An 18,778-nucleotide genomic window follows, 5' to 3' on the forward strand; every position below is an offset into this window, starting at 1 on the left:
CCCTCCAGGCTGGAGTGCAGCGGTGCAATGGTACGATCACAGCTCACTGCAGCTTCAGCCTCCAAGACTCAAGTGATCTTCCCACCTCAGCCTCCTGAGTAGCTGGAATTATAGGTGCATGCCACCATGCCTTGCTAATTTTTTTTTTTTTTTTTGTCGAGATGGGGTTTTAACATGTTGCCCAGACTGGTCTTAAACTCCTGGGCTCAAGCAATCTGCCCACTTCAGCTTCCCAAAGTGCTGGAATTACAGGCATGAGCTATCGTGCCCGACCAATTTGCCCATTTTCTATATGACTTTCAGTCTTTTTTCCTCTCAGCTTTCAAAAGTTCTTTCTATTTAAGAATATTAACCGTTTAATTTTGACATATGTTGCAGATATTTTTGCTAGTCGTCTTTTGGCATAGCTTGTGGTGATTTTTTGCCATACAAAAGATTGTTTTTATATAGCCAAATATATAAATTTTAAATTTACTGCATCTGAAGTTTTAGTCATATTTAGGAAACTTCTTACCTTCAGGTTATAGAGAAATTCACACATGCTTTCTTCTGGTACTCATATAGTTTCATTTCTCACATTTAGTTCCATTCAGAGTTTATTTCTATGTATGATATAAGGAATGCATCTAATTTTATCCTTTTCCAAGTGGCTATCCAGTTGCCCCAATGACATTTATTTACAAAAGAAAAAAAAATTCTTGTTCCTTCTATATGCAGTTGGGTATATTTTTTTTCTATTGGATTATCTCACCATTCATGCACCAGTACCACATCATTTTAATCATAGAGGCTTTGTAGTATGCTTTAATGTTTGGTAGGGCTAGTCCCCCATTATAGCGCTTCCTCTTCATTGTTTTTCTTGCCTTCTTGTATGAATTTTAGCATCAATTTGTCTAAGTCTATGAAACAATTCATTGCTGGTTTTTTGTTTTTGTTTTTGTTTTTTTTTTGAGACAGAGTTTCACTGTGTCACCCAGGCTGGAGTGCAGTGGTGCAATCTCAGCTCACTGTACCCTCTGCCTCCCAGGTTCAAGCGATTCTCCTGCCTCAGCCTCCCATGTAGCTGGAACCACAGGCGTGTGCCACCATGCCCAGCTTATTTTTTTATTTTTAGTAGAGACAGGGTTTCACCATATTGGCCAGGCTGGTCTCAAACTCCTGGCCTCAAGTGATCCACCTGCCTCGGCCTTCCAAAGCACTGGGATTACAGGCGTGAGCCATGGTGCCCGGCCTCATTGCTGTTTTTATTGGGATCACATTGAACTTATACTAACTTATGAAGAACTGACATCTTTTTTTTGGAGAAAGGGTCTCCCTCTGTTGCCCAGGCTAGAGTGCAGTGGTGCCATCATAGCTCACTGCAGCCTTGAACTCCTGGGCTCAAGTGATCCTCCTGCCTCAGCCACCCAAGTAGATGATAGTACAGGTGTGTGCCACCATGCCCTGCTAGATAATTGACATCTTGATGGTACTGAGACATCTTAACCTAAAACAAACAATGTCTTTTTATTTTTTACATTCTACTTTTGTGTCTTTGAGGAATGGTTTATAGTTTTCTTCATACAGGTTTTCAACATTTCTTGCTTATTCCTAAGCTATTTTATCTTTTTTGTTGCTATTATAGTTTTCTTATCATTTATGTATTTTAACTGGTTATTGTCCATTTATACGAATATTGTTGATTTCTGCATATTTTCCTGCCACCTTGCCAAATTGTTACTAAGTTGACTATGTTAGCCTCTTTTGCATTGCTATGAAAGTATACCTATGACTGGGTAATTCATAAAGGAAAGAGATTTGTTTGGCTCACGGTTCTGCAGGCTGTACTGGCATGACACCAACATCTGCTTGGCGAGTTGAGGCCTCAGGAAGTTTTTACTCATGGAAGAAGGCGAAGGGTGAGCAGGTGTGACACATGGCAAAAGAAGAGTGAGAGAGAGGAGGAGGTTCTGGGCTCTTTTAAACAACCAGCTCTCATGTGAACTAATAGAGTAAGAACTTGCTCATTACTGTGAGGACAGCACCAAGCCATTCGTGAGGAATCTGCCCTATGACGGAAACATCCCCCGACTAGGCCCGCCTCCAACCTTGGGAATTCCATTTCAACATGAAACTTGGAAGAGACACACATCCAAATCATATCAATTACTTCCATCATTGCTTCTCTCAGATTTTCCAGATATACTATCGTGTCATCTGTAAATAGTTTTTTTTCCTTCTTTTCCAGTGTTTATGCCTTTAACTATTTATCTTATCTAATTGCACTGACTAATATCTCCAGAACAAGATTAAATAGCAGTGTAACAATGTCTTTAATAGAGGTACTGATTGCTTCATTGTATTATCTTCACCATGGATATACAAATGTGTACATTTCAACGTAGATAATAGTTTGGCTATGTATATACCTTACAAGGGTTGCACACAGTCCTTCGCTGTGTCTTTAAGAGATGCTTATGGAGATTGGCTGGGCGTGGTGGCTAAGGCCTGTAATCCCAGTACTTTGGGAGGCTGAGGCTAGCAGGTAGCTTGAGCTCATGAGTTTGAGACCAGGTCGAGTAAGATGGTGAAACCCTGTCTCTACAAAAAGTACAAAAATTAGCTGAGTATGGTGGCGTGTGCTTGTGGTCCCAGCTACTAGGGAGGCTGAGGTGGGAGGATCACTTGAGCCCAGGAGGGGAGGCTTCAATGAGCTGAGATCATGCCACTGCACTCCAGCCTGGGTGACAGAGTGAGACCCCATCTCAATTTTTAAAAAATTAAATTTTAACAAAAGATACTTAAGGAGATGGATGTGGTAAGAAGCAGGAAAAGTCAACTTTCCTAGTGCATGGTAGCAAAATACGGTGTTTAGCATGATAACTGCTCCATGGTTTCTCAGTTTATACAAGCAGCCCTGAGTTTTCTTGCTTCTCTACACAGTTTTCTGGATTTCATTTTGTTTTTTACCCAGCTAGTTATAGATGCCACAGGGTGACCTCCTTTTCCCTTCTAGGCTAAAGCTGTCATAGGTCTATGAAAATCTAGGGATTCCCTTCTAGGCTTCATAGTCTTAAGTGGTGTGCGTGCGTTGCAGATGAGCAAGGCTTGTTTTGCATTGATATATTGCTGCCTTGACTTCTTGGATTTCTAGATCATATAGCAAGGTAAATGTTAGTCTGTTCTCGCACTGCTGTAAAGACATACCTGAGAATGGGTAATTTATAAAGAGAAGAGGTTTAATTAACTCACAGTTCCACATGGCTGGGGTGGCCTCAGGAAACTTAAAATCATGGCAGAAGATGAAGCGGGCGTGTCTTACATGTCAGCAGAAAAGAGAGAGAAGGGGAGAGAGAGAATGAGAATGCATGAGAGTGAGCAAGAGTGAGCATGTGCACGCAAGAGCAGGAAAAACTGCTTTACAAAACCATCAGATCTCGTGAGAACTCACTCACTGTCAAGAGAACAGCATGGAGGAAACCGCTTCCATGATCCAGTCACCTCCCACCTAGTCCCTCCCTCAACAAGTGGGGTTATGGCGATTATAATTCAAGATGAGATTTTGGTGGAGACACAGCCAAACCCTATCAGCAGGTTTGTAATTAGATGAGTTTATCCACTGGGGGGTAATCCTAGAGTACATATCTGTGGGTGGTTCTTGACAAGTGTGTAAGGCCTGGGACATCTGGCTTTGAGGCAGTTCTTTCTCCAGGTTTTATTTATGCGAATCCACTCATCTGGCAGGAATGATTTGTTGGTGTGAAATCAGGTGTTGGCCCAGCATCCCTTCTCTTCCCCAAGGAGCTTCTTACAGAACAGGTGTTCTCAGGAACACATTCGAGGAGCCCCCTGCTAATGAGAGCCAGAGAGCCCCTGGGTTCGCACACTCCAATGCTGGCCATCTGAATCCGGAGCTGTGGGTGGGAGGGGACCCTGAGCCTTGGGCACTAGAGGGATGGCATAGAGGAGCTTCTAGAAGGACTCCATACTGTGTAGTACTTTAGGTTCTAGCACCTGTGGTTCTTGAGCACTTGAAATGTGGCTTGAGGAGCTGAGGGGTTTTTTTGGTTTAATTTTTTAAAACAGGGTCTTGCTCTGTTGCCCAGGCTGGAGTGCAGTGGCATGATCATAGCTCACTGCAGCCTCCAACTCCTGGGCTCAAGCAATCCTCCTGCCTCAGCCTCTGAGTAGGCTGGCACTACCGGCATGCATCACCACACCTGGCTCATTAAAAAAATTTTTTTTTAGAGGTGGGGTCTTGCTATGTTGTTCAGGCTGGTCTTGAATTCCCAGGCTCAAGCAATCCTCCTGCCTCAGCCTCCCAAAGTGCTGAGATTGTAGGAGTGAGCCACCACATCTGGCCTGAGTTTCACATTTTTAAAAACGTTGTTTTGGCCAGGTGTGGTGGCTCACGCCTGTAATCCTAGCACTTTGGGAGGCCAAGGTAGGCGGATTGCCTGAGCTCAGGAGTTAGAGACAAGCCTAGGCAACATGGTGAAACTCCATCTCTGCTAAAATACAAAAAAAAAATTAGCCAGGCATGGCGGCGTGGGCCTGTAGTCCCAGCCACTCAGGAGGCTGAGGCAGGAGAACTGCTTGAACCTGGGAGGCAGAGGTTGCAGTAAGCCAAGATGGTGCCACTGCACTCCAGCCTGGCGACAGAGTGAGACTCCATCTCAAAAAAAAAAAAAAAAAAAAACAGAAAAGAAACAAAAAATGTTGTTTTAATTTTAATTAACTCAAATAGCTTCATGTGGCTAGCTGCCGCCCTGTAGAGCAGCACAGTTCTAGAACTTTCGAGACCTTCTCCCTGTTATCCACACTTACTTTACAGAGTAGACTCAGCACTTCGAGTCCCCTGTCCTTCAGGCCAGGCCAAACCTTGGTCCCCAGAGCCCAGTGTGGCAGAGGCCATCGAAAACTGACCCACGCACTCTAGCCCAGCCCTGGATTTACAGCCAAGCACTGTATAGGGATGGGTGACTCTTTTGTTTTTGTTTTTGTTTTGAGTTGGGTCTCTCACTCTCTCACCCAGGCTGGAGTGCAGTGGCATAATCATAGCTCACTGTAGCCTTGACCTCCTGGGCTCAAGCCATCCTCCTGCCTCAGCCTCCTGCAGAACTGGGACTACAGGCACATGCCACCACACCCAGCTATTTTCTGTTTTATTTTTTTGTAGAGTCAGGGTCTCACTATGTTGCCCAGACTGGTCTTGAACTCCTGGCCTCAAGCTATCTTCCTGCCTCAGCCTCCCAAAGTGCTGGGATTACAGGTGTGAGCCACTGTGCCTGGCCTCTTGGTGACTCTTTGCAAGGGCATTGCTGGCTGGCTGATATGGCCTGCAGCCTCTGCCTGTAACCATCAGAGCGATACTCTCATTATCGGCAAGGTGGGACCCACCCTGGCCCAAGAGACAGGGCCTGTTATTCCACTGTATGGAGGAGAAGCTGAGGCTTAGGGAAGGCAGATGACTTGGCAAGGTCATAAAGACAGCAAGCTGCAGGACCAGCTCATTCTAAGGCATGAACCCCCTGTGGTGGCCCACCTCACCATGATGTTAACATTTCAGCCTGCTCCCTTCCAGGCAGACAGTCTTCCAGAAAGTTACCCGGCTCCCTGGCTGGGCGCGGTGGCTCACGCCTGTAATCTCAGCACTTTGGGAGGCCGAGACGGGCAAATCACGAGGTCAGGAGATCGAGACCATCCTGGCTAACACAGTGAAACCCCGTCTCTACTAAAAATATAAAAAATTAGCTGGGCGTGGTGGCGGGCATCTGCAGTCCCAGCTACTCAGGAGGCTGAAACAGGAGAATGGCGTGAACCTGGGAGGCAGAGCTCGCAGTGAGCCAAGATCGTGCCACTGCACTGCAGCCTGCGCGACAGAGCGAGACTCCGTCTCAAAAAAAACCAAAAGTTACCCAGCAACCCGAGTCATATCCTGATGATATCCATGCTCCTCAGTCACGCATCCCGTGGTGCAGGGGCTGACCCCAAGAGGAGCTGCTGCCCCCAGAGGGTGGGGAGCCGAGGCAGGGCCTGGGTTAGACTTACCAGGCTATGATCCCAGCCCAGCCCTCACCAGGGACCCCCGAGTGCATCTCTCTCCTCTCCAGGCCTCTGTTTCTCCATCTGTGCAACCACAGTGTTGGACATGGTAGTCCCAAGTGTCTGCTCGTAACTTTGCCCTCTCTGTGCCCCCAGGTCAGGGCTGCGATAAGACCCGGTCACGGGTGACCCTGCAGGAGTGGAATGATCCTCTTGACCATGACCTTTGAGGCCCAGCTCATCTACCGGCACCTGCTGGACGTGGAGGCCATGCTGTGGTGAGTCCCACCCAGGAGAGCCTGTGCAGCCTGGGGAACGTGCCAGGCTTGGGGCTGCTCCATGGTGGCTGGTCACCTCTCTTGTAATTGGCCACATCTGGGGAGGGCACCAGGAGTACCTCTCTGCAGCACGAGGCCAGCTCAGGTTAGGACAGAGGCCCCAAGGGTCAGGGCCATGCCTGCTTCATGCCATGTGCTGACTGAGCCCATCTTGCAACCTGCCCAGCTGTTCCCCTGGGCCCTTGGAGTACAGGCACAGCCTCAGCCAATTCCCTGAGTTCCTTGGCCATCTTGCTTCGTCCAGTGGTTCTCAGCCTTGGCAGAAGCTTAGAAAAAACAGGATGCTTTTAAAGATCAGCTTTAAAAAACAGGATGCCAAGGCCCCATCACTCAGGGTCTCTGGAGATGTGGCTGGTGCCAGGATACTTCAAGGTGATCCAGTGCTTCCCATGCGCTCAGCTTCCCCTGAGCCAACTGGAGCTGGAGCTCATTCATCTGTCACACCCCTACACTCTGCAAGGAGGAAGGGTGTGGTCCTCCCCATTCCTCATCGACTCTTCCAGGGTTTATCTCTGCCCTCAAAGCCCACGAAGGTGGGGTGCGGTGACTCATGCCTGTTATCCCAGCTCTTTGGGAGGTGGAGGCAGGCAGATTGTTGGAGATCAGGAGTTTGAAACCAGCCTGGCCAACATGGCGAAACCTCTTCTCTACTAAAAATACAAAAATTAACTGATGTGGTGGAGGGTGCCTGTAATCCCAGCTACTCAGGAGGCTGAGGCAGGAGAATTGCTTGAACCCAGGAGGTGGAAGTTGCAGTGAGCTTAGATTGCGCCACTGCACTCCAGCCTGGACCGCAGAACAAGACTCTGTCTTCAAAAACAAAACAAAACAAATGCAAAGGGCCTTCTGGTCAACCCACAGTGGGATGGGGAGGAGGAGGAGACACGGGGAGGGAGAAGGTGGAAGGTGCCCTGGTGGGCTTTGGCCCAGCCTCTTCATAGACTGAAAGAGTCAGCCCTGCCATCACCCCCAAAGCCACCTCTAGCCCAGGAGGCCCATGCTGGGCCACCCCCAGGCTTCCCACAAGGACACCAGAAGGTCTGGCAGGGAGAGTGGAGGCTGCTGGCCCCCACTCTGACCTCCCCCACAGGGAGAGGCACCGGGAGCTGAGCTGGGGCACAGAGGCAGGCACGGTGCCCACGAGCCCTGGCAAAGGTAGGTCTTGCCCACCTGGGACTTGCTCGTGGCCCGAGCCCCCTCCAGAGATGCACGGGTGGGGTCCTCGGGCTCACTCCCAGGGGCCCTCACGGCTGCCTCTGCCCACAGTCCCCGAGGACTCATTGGCCCGGCTGCTCCGGGTGCTGCAGGACCTCCGCGAGGCCCATAGCTCCAGCCCGGCCGGCTCCCCACCCTCAGAGCCCAACTGCCTCCTGGAGCTGCAGACGTGAGGCCCGCCCTACGCTCCCCTTGCTGAGTCCCCTGCCAAGCACTCGGAGCCCCCCCAGGACACTCTGCACCCCCTCACCCCGGTCCTCCTCATTAGGGTGCAGGGCCTAGGTCTCTTCCAAGTGGGGGAGGGGGGAGAGTCAGGAATAAGGGGATCCCCAGAAGTGCAGAGCTGAGCAGGCTTGGGCCTGTCATGGCTGGCCTGAAGTGTCCCCAGCTCCCTACAGCCGCTGTAGCCATCACTGCCTCTCCAGGGACCCTCCTCTCCTGCCTAGGACAGACCCAGCCAGAACCACTGCTAGGATGGGCCACACCCAGGGGTCTGGCCTCCAGGGACCTAGAGAATGGGAGGGAGAACGGGGCCCCAGGAGACCCGGCCGCCACCCCACCCGCTACCCTTGGGTGCCACAGGGCTGTGCTGTTGCCAACAGTAAACCTGCTGTTACTGTCCAGGCTCTGGGGTCTTGTGATGAGGGTCTGGGGAGAAAGTGGGCCCGGGGGGACCCCGGAGGCTGTCGGTGGATGTGCCGATGATGGGGCTGACAGTATGGGCTCTGGGCATCCCTGTTCCCCCCTCTTTCTTCCCCCCACTCTTCTGGGGTCGGGGGTTCCTTTCCCTTCCCAGTTGCTGTCCCTGGGTCCCCTCTTTCATGTCCCACAGGCCACAGAGCCCAGTGTGTCCAACCAGCTGTTCTCTCCTCAAAGCAGCCCCCAAGCAAGTCCCTTCTCTAGGGTGTCCCTGAGGACAGCACAGAGGCGGGACTCAGAGACCCCATTCCTCTTCACGCAGCCCTTACCCCAAGCCCTCTAGCTGTGTGGCTGGCAGTGTTGGCCACGTAGGGGCTCCCATCCCCCCACCATTGTGTCACATGGGCTGCCAGGCTCAGCTCCCAGCTGCGTCCACAGTGACCTGGATCAGGGTGGGGACAAGGACTGGACCCTCCTTCTCCAGAAGGCCTTCAGCTCTTGCCTTGCCATGCAGTCACCTCCTTCCCCCTCTGACCCCAGATCCCAAAGGTGCACCGTTGCCCCAGCCCCTTTCTGGCCCCATGGGGTTTCTCTGATGCCTTCATCATAGAGGCCCAGGGCTGGTCCGATGGTTGGCAAAACTTGACTCCGGCCCAGTCCCCACTCTTGGGGACTTAGAACCCCTGGTGTCCTGGGATCTGGCCTGCCTTTCTTTGGTCAGTCCCTGTGGTCCCCCACCAGCTCCCCCTCCCATAGGGCTGCCCACCAAGCCCTGCCCCCAGCCCAAGAGGAGCCCCCACTGCCTGCGGGGCAGTGATGTCTGGCCACCGGCTCACACCAATGACTTGGTCCTGGGGTGGCAGAAGCAGCAGGTGACAGGAGCAGGGCCCCTGTCCCTCTCTTCTGGCCCTGTGGTACCCAGGCCACACGTTGTGCCCGCTCTTGGGGCTGACCGGCTGCAGGGACCACCAGCCGCTGCTACTGTGGGCCGCCCCGGGGCAGGGTGGGCAGGGCCTTTGTGGGTTATGAGGACACAGAAGTCCCTGAGGCCCCCAGACCTGGCTCAGCCAACCTCTTTCCTCCCCCGGTTGCCCCCCACTCTAAAGCCTCCTCCCTCCCAGCGTCCACTGGCTCCAGGCTCCTCACAACAGCAGCTCATAGACACAGGGCGTCTCCAGGTGGTCCCAGCCCTCCAGATGTTTCTAGCTCTCCAGGTGGGCGCTGTTTTCACGTCTGCCTGCATCCATTCATTCCTTCATTCCTCACCTTTATCCTGTTATCTCTATTTTTTTAAGCTACCAGGAAGGAAAGGGAAGAAGAGATCACGAAACTGGGACCCCTAGAAGGGAGGAGTGGGCTTTGAACTTAGACATCTACCTCAGAGCTCAAATAGGTTGTTTAAAATCACATTCAATTTTCAGATGAAGGGGAACTTTATAGTTTTTTGTTTTTTTTTTTTGAGACAGAGTCTCACTCTGTTGCCCAGGCTGGAGTGCAAATGGCTTGATCTTGGTTCACTGCAACCTCTGCCTCCCAGGTTCAAGCAATTCTCTTGCCTCAGCCTCCTGAGTAGCTGGGACTACAGGCGTGTGCCACCACGCCCAGCTAATTCTTGTATTTTTAGTAGAGACGGAGTTTCTCCATGTTGGCCAGACTGGTCTCGAACTCCTGACCTCAGGTGATCTGACCGCCTTGGTCTCCGAAAGTGCTGAGATTACAGTTGCGAGCCACTGTGCATGGCCAGAACTTTATAATAATTAAAAGAGACTTGAAGCTGGGTGTGACGGTGCACACCTCTAGTCCCAGCTACTCGGGAGGCCAAGGCAGAAGGATCACCTTGAGGCCAGGAGTTTAAGGCCAGCCTGGGCAACATAGCAAAACCTAGTCCCTAAAATTAAAAAAAAAAAAAAAAAAAAGGAAAATAAAGGAGACTTGAAATTTTTGAACTAAATAGTGGTGATGGCTACACATTGTGAATGTAATTAACACCACTGAGTTAAACACTTAAAATGGTTAAAATGGCAAATTGTATGTTATACCTATTTTACTAGCATAAAAAGTATAAAAAAGAGGCAAGATATTTAGGTGACTTACAGCAACCAATTGCAACAAAACAAAATGTTAAGAAATGATCTTTTTATGAGGCAATTGGAAATTTGAACATTGATCAACTATAGGATGATTGGAATTATTAATTTTGTAAAGGTGTGATAAGATACTGCACTTGGCTGGGCACAGTGGCACATGCCTGTAATCCCAGCTACTTGGCAGGCTGAGGTGGGAGAATCGCTTGAGCTCAGGAGTTCGAGACCAGCCTGGGCAACGTGGCGAAATCCCCGTCTTTACAAAAACAAACAAACAAACAAAAAAGATATTGCAGTTGTGTTGTAAGCGTCCTTATCTTTCAGAGCTACATAGTGGAATGTTTATGGAATATTTAGGATAAATGATATAGGCATTTGGGATTTGCTGCAAAATGACCCAGAGTCAGGGGTCAGGGGGAGAGGTAGAGATGAGACAAGAGGTAGATGGGAGAGGTAGAGGTAGCCACGAGCTGATAATTACAGACAAGAGATGCGGAGTATGTGGGGGCTCATTATCCTGCATAGTCTATCTTTGTATATCTTTGAACTTTTCAAGAATAAAAAAGCTTAAAAAGTATACATGGCCTGGTCCTACCAGAGACTCACCCAATGCCAGCCTCCAGCCAGGGAGAGCCAAGTTTGCATTTTCACACGCATCTCACACTCCTCTGCACTCTCAACTTGGAGAGCTCCAAACAGGGAAACCCCAAGCCTTGCTGGCTTCTGCCAACCCCCTGAGCAGAAGCATGGGTCCCCCTGATCAACATCTCACCACCCTCATCCTGATCTCACTGTACACAGCAAACCCCAGTGTAATTAACAAGACTGAGGATACCTGTAATCCCGGCACTTTGGGAGGCTGAGGCCGGCAGATCACCTGAGTTCAGGAGTTCGAGACCAGCCTGGCAAACCATGGCCAACATGGCGAAGCCCAGTCTCTACTAAAAACACAGAAATTAGCCAGGTGCGGTGGTGCGCATCTGTAACCCCTACTACTTGGGAGAATCGGATTGAACCCGGGAGGCGGAGGTTGCAGTGAACTGAGATCGCACCACTGCACTCCAGCCTGGGTGACAGAGTGATTCTCCATCTCAAAAAAAAAAAAAAAAAAAAAAAACAAGACAGAGGAGAGGAGGGGCAGAGTCTTCCAGAACATCTTTTTTTTTTTTTTTTTTTTGAGACAGAGTCTTACTGTGTTGCCCAGGCTGGAGTGGAGTGGAGTGATCATAACTCACTGCGGCCTCCAACTCCTGAGTTCAAGTGATCCTCCTGCCTCAGCCTTCTGAGTAGCTGGGACTACACGTGTGCACCATCATGCCCAGCTAATTTTTTGTACTTTTGGTAGAGACAGGGTCTCACCATGTTGTCCAAGTTGGTCTCCAACTCCTGGGCTCAAGCCATCCTTCCACTTCAGCCTCCCAGAGTGCTGGGATTACAGGACCACCGCACCCAGCCACGAACACATTCTCAACGCTCATCCAAGCAAGCTCTGAGCCTCCCCTCTTTGTCCTTAGCCTAGGACAGCCCCCAGTGTCCCAGGGCTCTGACATGACCCCTGACCTGGCTGCCCAGCTAGGTTCTGGGGCAGGGCCAGTGGGGCATCCTGTATACCTTGGCTCTTCCAGGAATAGTAGGGAAAGGCAAAGAGGGCTGGGCACGGTGGCTCATGCCTGTAATCCCAGTACTTTGGGAGGCCAAGGTGGGTGGATCACCTGAGGTCAGGAGTTAGAGACCAGCCTGGTCAACATGGTGAAACCCTGTCTCTACTAAAAATACAAAAATTAGCTGGGCATGGTGGCAGGTGCCTGTAATCACTACTTGAGAGGCTGAGGCAGGAGAATTGCTTGAATTCAGGAGGTGGAGGTTGCAGTGAGCCGAGATCGGGCCACTCCGCTCCAGCCTGGGTGACAGAGAGACGCTGTCTCAAAAAAAAAAAAAAAAGGTCAAGGGGAAATTAAGATTCAAGGGGCCTGCCCTCTCCCTCTTCCCTATGGCTTTTGGGGCCATACCAACCTTTTCTCCTGGCTGTGGCCTTGGTGGATACCATTTCCCCCATAGGCAGCCCACCAGCCCGACCCCTTAGAGCTTCATAGCCTGCTGTGCTCTGCCGTCCTATGGGCTCCTAAGCCTTTTTGCTGGATTGGGTCCCTCCCCTCCCTTCCTGGCCCAAGGCCCTGGGTCCAGGGACAGCTGAGCCTGATGCGGCCCCTACCCCACCCCAAATCACCAGCACCTGGTTCTCTGGCTACTTCCTTAGGGGTACACAAAAATCCTCATGCCTGTTGGATCTCCTTGGGTTTCAAGGACCTACTCTCTAGGAAGTATGGCCTCCAGGGTCTCCTGAGCCTAAATGCAGGCAGTGAAAGGGAAGGAGCCGTGGACTTATTAGGGCTACAAGTGGAAACCTGGATCTTGAGTGCACACACACAGCCACCCTTCTGGCAGCATCCCCCATGCCTCTCCTCCCCTCCCCAGATCCTGACCACTGCAGCTGGAAGGGAAGTTAACATCAGTGCATGCCTGGCACTGCCCCCTGGTTCTCCTCTCAGGCCCTGAGCAGAGGTGCCCATAGCCCATCATGCCACATTGTTTCTGGAGGCCACCTGGAAAAGCAAGAGGAGCAGGAGAGGATATACCTTCCGTCTGTCCCACAAGTCTATACCACCCCCTCCCAGAGACTTCAAGCCCTGGCATTCAACTGGGGCCTGGGGCAGGTTCCCAGATGTTTTTTTTGTTTGTTTGTTTTTGTTTTTGTTTTTGTTTGAGACGGAATCTGGTTCTGTCACCCAGGCTGGAGGGCAGTGGTGTGATCTCAACTCACTGCAACCTCCATCTCCCAGGTTGAGGCGATTCTCCTGCCTCAGCCTCATGAGTAGCTGGGATTTACAGGCACACGCTACCACTCCCAGTTAATATTTTGTCTTTTTTTTTTTTTTGGTAGAGATGGGGTTTCATGGAGTTTCACCATATTGGCCATGCTGGTCTTGAACTCCTGACCTCAGATGATCCTTCTGCCTCAGCCTCCCAAAGTGCTGAGATTACAGGTGTAAGCCACCGCACCTGGCCTATTTTTTTTTTTTTTTTTTTTGAGACAGTCTCCCTCTGTTACCCAGGCTGGAGGATAGTGGAACATTCTTGGCTCACTGCAACCTCTGCCTTCCAAGTTCAAGTGATTATCCCACCTCAGCCTCCCGAATAGCTGGAATTACAGGTGCCCATCACCACGCCTGACTAATTTTTATATTTTTAGTAGAGATGGGGTTTCACCATGTTGGCCAGGCTGGTTTTGAACTCCTGAACTCAAGTGATCTGCCCACCTCATCCTCACAAAGTGCTGGGATTACAGGCATGAGCCACCATGCCCAGTCCCAGATGTCTTGAGGATCTGATTGGACCCCCAGGCAGATATCTGCAGCCCAGGGGGCTGGTGTTCACCACAGGGCAGGGCAGGCACCCTGGGAAGGCTTGAGTGGACCCAGCTCACCCGGTACCTGTTTCTCTCAACCTCTTAGGAAATCTGAACAGGTATGCAGCAACCACCTCTGGACAAGGCCTTTTCAAAGTATAATTTTCAAACATGTAAAAAAGATGACTCGTATATATCATGAACACATATCAAAGATCTACTACGCACCAATTCAGAAAAAGAGTGGGAACTCTGATTCATGGATCATTCTGAGAAGCTGGGTACATGTATTTCATGTATTTGTAAGCATTCTTTTGTTTTGTTTTGTTTTGTTTTTGAGACAGGGTCTCGCTCTGCCACCCAGGCTGGAATGCAGTGGTGCAGTCATAACTCACTGTAGCCTCTTCCTCCTGGGCTCAAGCAATCCTATTGCTTCAGCCTCCCAAGTAAATGGAACTACAGGCACACACTACTATGCCCTGCTGATTTTTTAAATTTTTAGTAGAGACAAGATCTTGCTATATTGCCCAGGCTAGTTTCAAACTCCTGGGCTCAGGCAATCCTCCCTCAGCCTCCCTAAGTGCTGGGACTACACATGTGAGTCACTGTGCCTGGCCCGTAAACACTTTAAGAGAAGAATGCTAGAATAAGATTGTGATATTACATACGAAAGTGGTTAATTAATGAAGTTTTCTTTTCTTTTCTTTTTTTTGTTTTTGTTTTTTGTTTTTTTTTTGAGACGGAGGCTCATTCTGTCGTCCAGGCTGGAGTACAGTGGTGCGATCTTGGCTCACTGCAACTTCTGCCTCCCAGGTTCAAGCAATTCTCCTGCCTCAGCCTCCCGAGTAGCTGGGATTACAGGTGCTCACTGCCACGCCCAGCTAATTTTTGTATTTTTAGTAGAGATGGGGTTTCACCATGTTGGCCAGGATGGTCTCCATCTCCTGACCTCGTGATCCGCCCACCTCGGCCTCCCAAAGTGCTGGGATTACAGGTGTGAGCCACTGCGCCCGGCCATGAAGTTTTCTTTTCTACGGGATAGAAACCCACAAGCTAATAAGTAACTTCAGTGTCTGGGCTGTAACCAAACAATAAATAGCAAAGTCAACACAGGCACAATCCCCAAGATTAGGATCAGCAAACGTTTTCTGTAAAGGACCAGACATGCAGCTCTCAGTCACAACCACCATGCCATGTAGCATGAAAGCAACCACAGCCAATGTGTAACAAATTAGCATGGTATGTGTGGCCAGGGGCAGGGCTCATGCCTATAATCCCAGCACTTTGAGAGGCCAAGGCGAGAAGATTGCTTGAGGTCAGGAGTTCGAGACCAGCCTAGGCAATAAAGTTGGACCCCATCGCTACAAAAAGTAAAAAGAAAAAAACGAGCAGGGTGCCGTGGTGCCTGCCTGTGGTCCCAGGTACTGGGGAGGCTGAGGCAGGAGGACTGCTTGAGCTCAGGAGCTTGAAGCTGCAGTGAGCTATGATCTCGCCACTGCACTCCAGCCTAGACAACAGAGCCGAGATCATGCCACTGCACTCCAGCCTGGGCGACACAGCGAGATGCTATCTCAAAAGAAATAAAAAAAAAAGTGATAAGGATAATAATTCCCTGAGGATATAACCTCCACACTTCTGGGTCACCCTGGAAAAGCTTGGGTCAAGGATGCTACCCTTGGCTAGGAACAGTGGCTCACGCCTGTAATCCCAGTACTTTGGGAGGCTGAGTGCAGTGGCGCAATCTCGGCTCACTGCAACCTCCGCCTCCCGGGTTCAAGCGATTCTCCTGCCTCTGCCTCCCAAGTAGCTGGGATTACAGGTGCCCACCACCACGCCCGACTAAGTTTTTGTATTTTTAGTAGAGATGAGGTTTCACCATGTTGGCCAGGCTGGTCTCGAACTCCTGACCTCAAGTGATCCGCCTGCCTCAGCCTCTCAAAGTGCCAAAGTGCTAGGATTACAGGCGTGAGTCACCGCACCCAGCCTACCCATATCACTTTCTGTTCCTCAGCAGTTAAAGAGGTGCCCACCCACTTTGCCTGGAAAGTCAGATTCTGTGTGGGGCTGTTGCAGAATGAGATTTCCTCCTGCCAGGGTGCAAGAACTCAAGTAGGAAATGGGCCTTCCCAGAAGGGGTAGATGCTCCAGATTTCCTCAGCACTGTAGCTGCTGCCCAGCCTTGGAGAAACAGCTGCCAAACTGTTAGGGCTCTGGTAGCTCCTCTGAGACCCCAGTCCCTGTTGCTTCAAACAGCTTAAGGAGGGCCTTTATGCTAAACTGTAGTCTGCAAAACAACCAAACCAAAAAGGGTAAGATACACTTATCCACCTGTAGGGTCCAGCCCCACAGGGTCGGTGGGTTTCTCTCCGTGTGCAGAGACGAGAGAGCGCAGAAATAAAGACACAAGACAGAGATAAAAGACAGCTGGGCTGGGGGGACCACTACCACCAAGATGCAGAGACCGGTAGTGGCCCTGAATGCCAGGCTGCGCTGATATTTATTGGATACAAGACAAAGGGGCAGGATAAGGAGAGTGAACCATCTCCAATGATACGTAAGGCCACATGGGTCACGTGTCCACTGGACAGGGTGCCCTTCCCTGCCTGGCAGCCGAGGCAGAGAGAGAGAGGAGAAAGAGAGAGAGAGACAGCTTACACCATTATTTCTGCTTATCAGAGACCTTTAGTACTTTCACTAATTTGCTACTGCTGTCTAGAAGGCAGAGCCAGGTGTACAGGATGGAACATGAAGGTGGACTAGGAGCGTGACCACTGAAGCACAGCATCACAGGGAGACGGTTAGGCCTCCGGGTAACTGTGGGCGGGCCTGTGGAGGAGCAGAGTCTTCTCTAAACTCCCCCGGGGAAAGGGAGACTCCCTTTCCCGGTCTACTAAGTAGCAGGTGTTTTTCCTTGACACTAACGCTACCGCTAGACCAAGGTCGGCTTGGCAACAGGTGTCTTCCCAGATGCTGGCGTTACTGCTAGACCAAGGAGCCCTCTGGTGGCCTTGTCCGGGCATAACAGAAAGCTCGCACTCTTGTCTTCTGGTCACTCCTCACTGTCCCCTCAGCTCCCATCTCTGTATGGCCTGGTTTTTCCTAGGTTATGATTGTAGAGCGAGGATTATTATCATATTGGAATAAAGAATAATTACTACAAACTAATGATTAATGATTCATATATAATCATATCTAAGATCTCTATCTAGTATAACTATTCTTATTTTGTATATTTTATTATACTGGAACAGCTTGTGCCCTCGGTCTCTTGCCTCGGCACCTGGGTGGCTTGCTGCCCACATCCACCAACTGCACTTTGGGAGGCTGAGGCTGAGGCTGGAGGACTGCTGGAGGCCAGTTCTATACCAGCCTGGGCAACATAGGGAGGCCCCCCCCCCCCCACCATCTCCAAAAAAAAAAAAAAAAAAAATAGCTAGGTGTGATGGCACATGCCTGCAGTCCTAACTATCGGGAGGCTGAGGCAGGAGGATCTCTGGAGCCCAGGAGTTGGAGGCTGCATGATGGCGCCACTGTACTTCAGCCTGGGCGACAGAGGGAGACACTGTCTCTAAATAATAATAATAATATATAAAAAGATATACGTAACCCTACGGGCTCCCCTCTCAGTGCTGTATACACCTGCCTCCTTCTGCATCCCTCACCCAATTGTCCCTCCCGGCTAACAAGCCAGCTGCACCCCCCAGGCAGAGGTCCTGCAGCAGTCGGTATAGCAGGGGGCTTATCGTAGATCTCCCTCTGGCCACGAGATCTTCTGCTCCCACTACGGCTGCTAGCCGCAGCTGTCCACTACCCCTTAGCTTTATTCTCTCTATTCAGGGGCCTCCTGCTGCGCACTCCAAGGGGGTGCACGTTTCCAAAGAGAGATCAAGGGACGTGGGGAAAGGAGAAAGGTACAGCTTGATGTTCCCGCTCAGCCAGGACTAGGAGGCCTCTGTAGGGGCAGAACAGCCCTCCCGGCGCTCTGAGCATGCGCCGAAAAGCGCCCACGGGGGAAAGCCATGCCGGGGTGCGGGTGGGGGCGGTGTGCTCGCCACTGACGCATGCGCAGAGGCACTGGCCTCTCGGGGTTTTCTCGCGCCTGCGCAAGATCCTCCAGCCCGACAGGGGGCGATGAGCCGATCCTTGCGCGGGTTTGCCCCGCCGGAGTAATCCGGAAGAGGCCTCTTATTAGGGCTCTGGTGGCGGCGGCGGCGGACACTTGGGGTCTGGACGCAACGGCAGCGGGAGCATGAACGCCCCTCCAGCCTTCGAGTCATTCTTGCTCTTCGAGGGCGAGAAGAAGTAAGTGACGCCGGCTGCAGCAGGCCGAGGTGCGCGGGCCTGCGGCTGTCGCATTCTGGGACGTCTCCTGCCCATCTCTTGCCCCGGGAGGGAAACAGCTTTTGCTTGATCGTCCGCTCGGCCTGTGTCAGCCAAATTTAAGGCCGTTCCGCGAGGCAGTCGCGAGTGTGTCCATTTTGCAGATGAGGACACTGAGGCTTGGAGGCGAGCAAGTTGCCCCGGACACAGGAAGTGGCGGCGCTTGTATTCTATCCCAGAGTGTCTGGTTCTCCATAGCCCTTTTCCTCTGGGATCTGGCAGCTTCCTCTTTTGTCTCTCGCCCTCCACCTCCATCCTTCATCCCCTCCAATCTGTCAGCGGCCTGCGTAAAAGCCGCGGTGGCTCCTCGCTGCCTGCGGGTTGAAGGAGTCCAGGGGAGAGAGCTTGGGCTCACTCTGTATCTGTGGGCGAGTGGCTTGATCTGTCGGAGGCCCTGTTTCCTCATCTGGAAAATGAGTTTATTACTGTACTTAAACGTGGGATTCAGGCCGGGTGCGGTGGCTGACACCTGTAATCCCAGCACTTTGGGAGCCCGAGGCGGGCGGATCACCTGAGGTCGGGAGTTCAAGACCCTCTTGACCAACATGGAGAAACCCTGTCTCTACTAAAAATACAAAATTAGCCGGGCGTGGTGGCAGATGCCTGTAATCCCAGCTACTCAGAAGGCTGAGGCAGGAGAATCACTTGAACCTGGGAAGTGGAGGTTGCGGTGAGCGGAGATCACGCCATTG

The 18,778-nt window shown here is 51.2% G+C and overlaps 1 protein-coding gene and 1 long non-coding RNA gene across 3 annotated transcripts in view; both read left to right on the forward strand.

Moving 5' to 3' along the window:
• Positions 1-18,778, forward strand: part of LOC129144550 (DNA-directed RNA polymerase II subunit RPB11-a-like) — a 40,233-nt gene that overhangs the window by 11,827 nt on the left and 9,628 nt on the right. The window contains exon 2 of one of the 2 annotated variants that reach the window (XM_063814171.1): positions 6,181-6,302. In XM_063814171.1, coding sequence (XP_063670241.1) covers positions 6,229-6,302 — 74 coding nt within the window. In that variant the 5' untranslated portion in view covers positions 6,181-6,228. Of the gene's footprint in view, positions 1-6,180; positions 6,303-17,195; positions 18,009-18,778 lie in introns of those variants that run through there. The other variant, XM_054687492.2, reaches the window with a different exon arrangement.
• Positions 6,310-8,200, forward strand: LOC134810423 (uncharacterized). Its single transcript, XR_010158434.1, has 2 exons — positions 6,310-7,517; positions 7,629-8,200. It is a non-coding gene; the product is annotated as an uncharacterized LOC134810423 (long non-coding RNA).

Source organism: Pan troglodytes, chromosome 6, assembly GCF_028858775.2.
Source record: "Pan troglodytes isolate AG18354 chromosome 6, NHGRI_mPanTro3-v2.0_pri, whole genome shotgun sequence".
Taxonomy (NCBI): Eukaryota; Metazoa; Chordata; class Mammalia; order Primates; family Hominidae; genus Pan; species Pan troglodytes.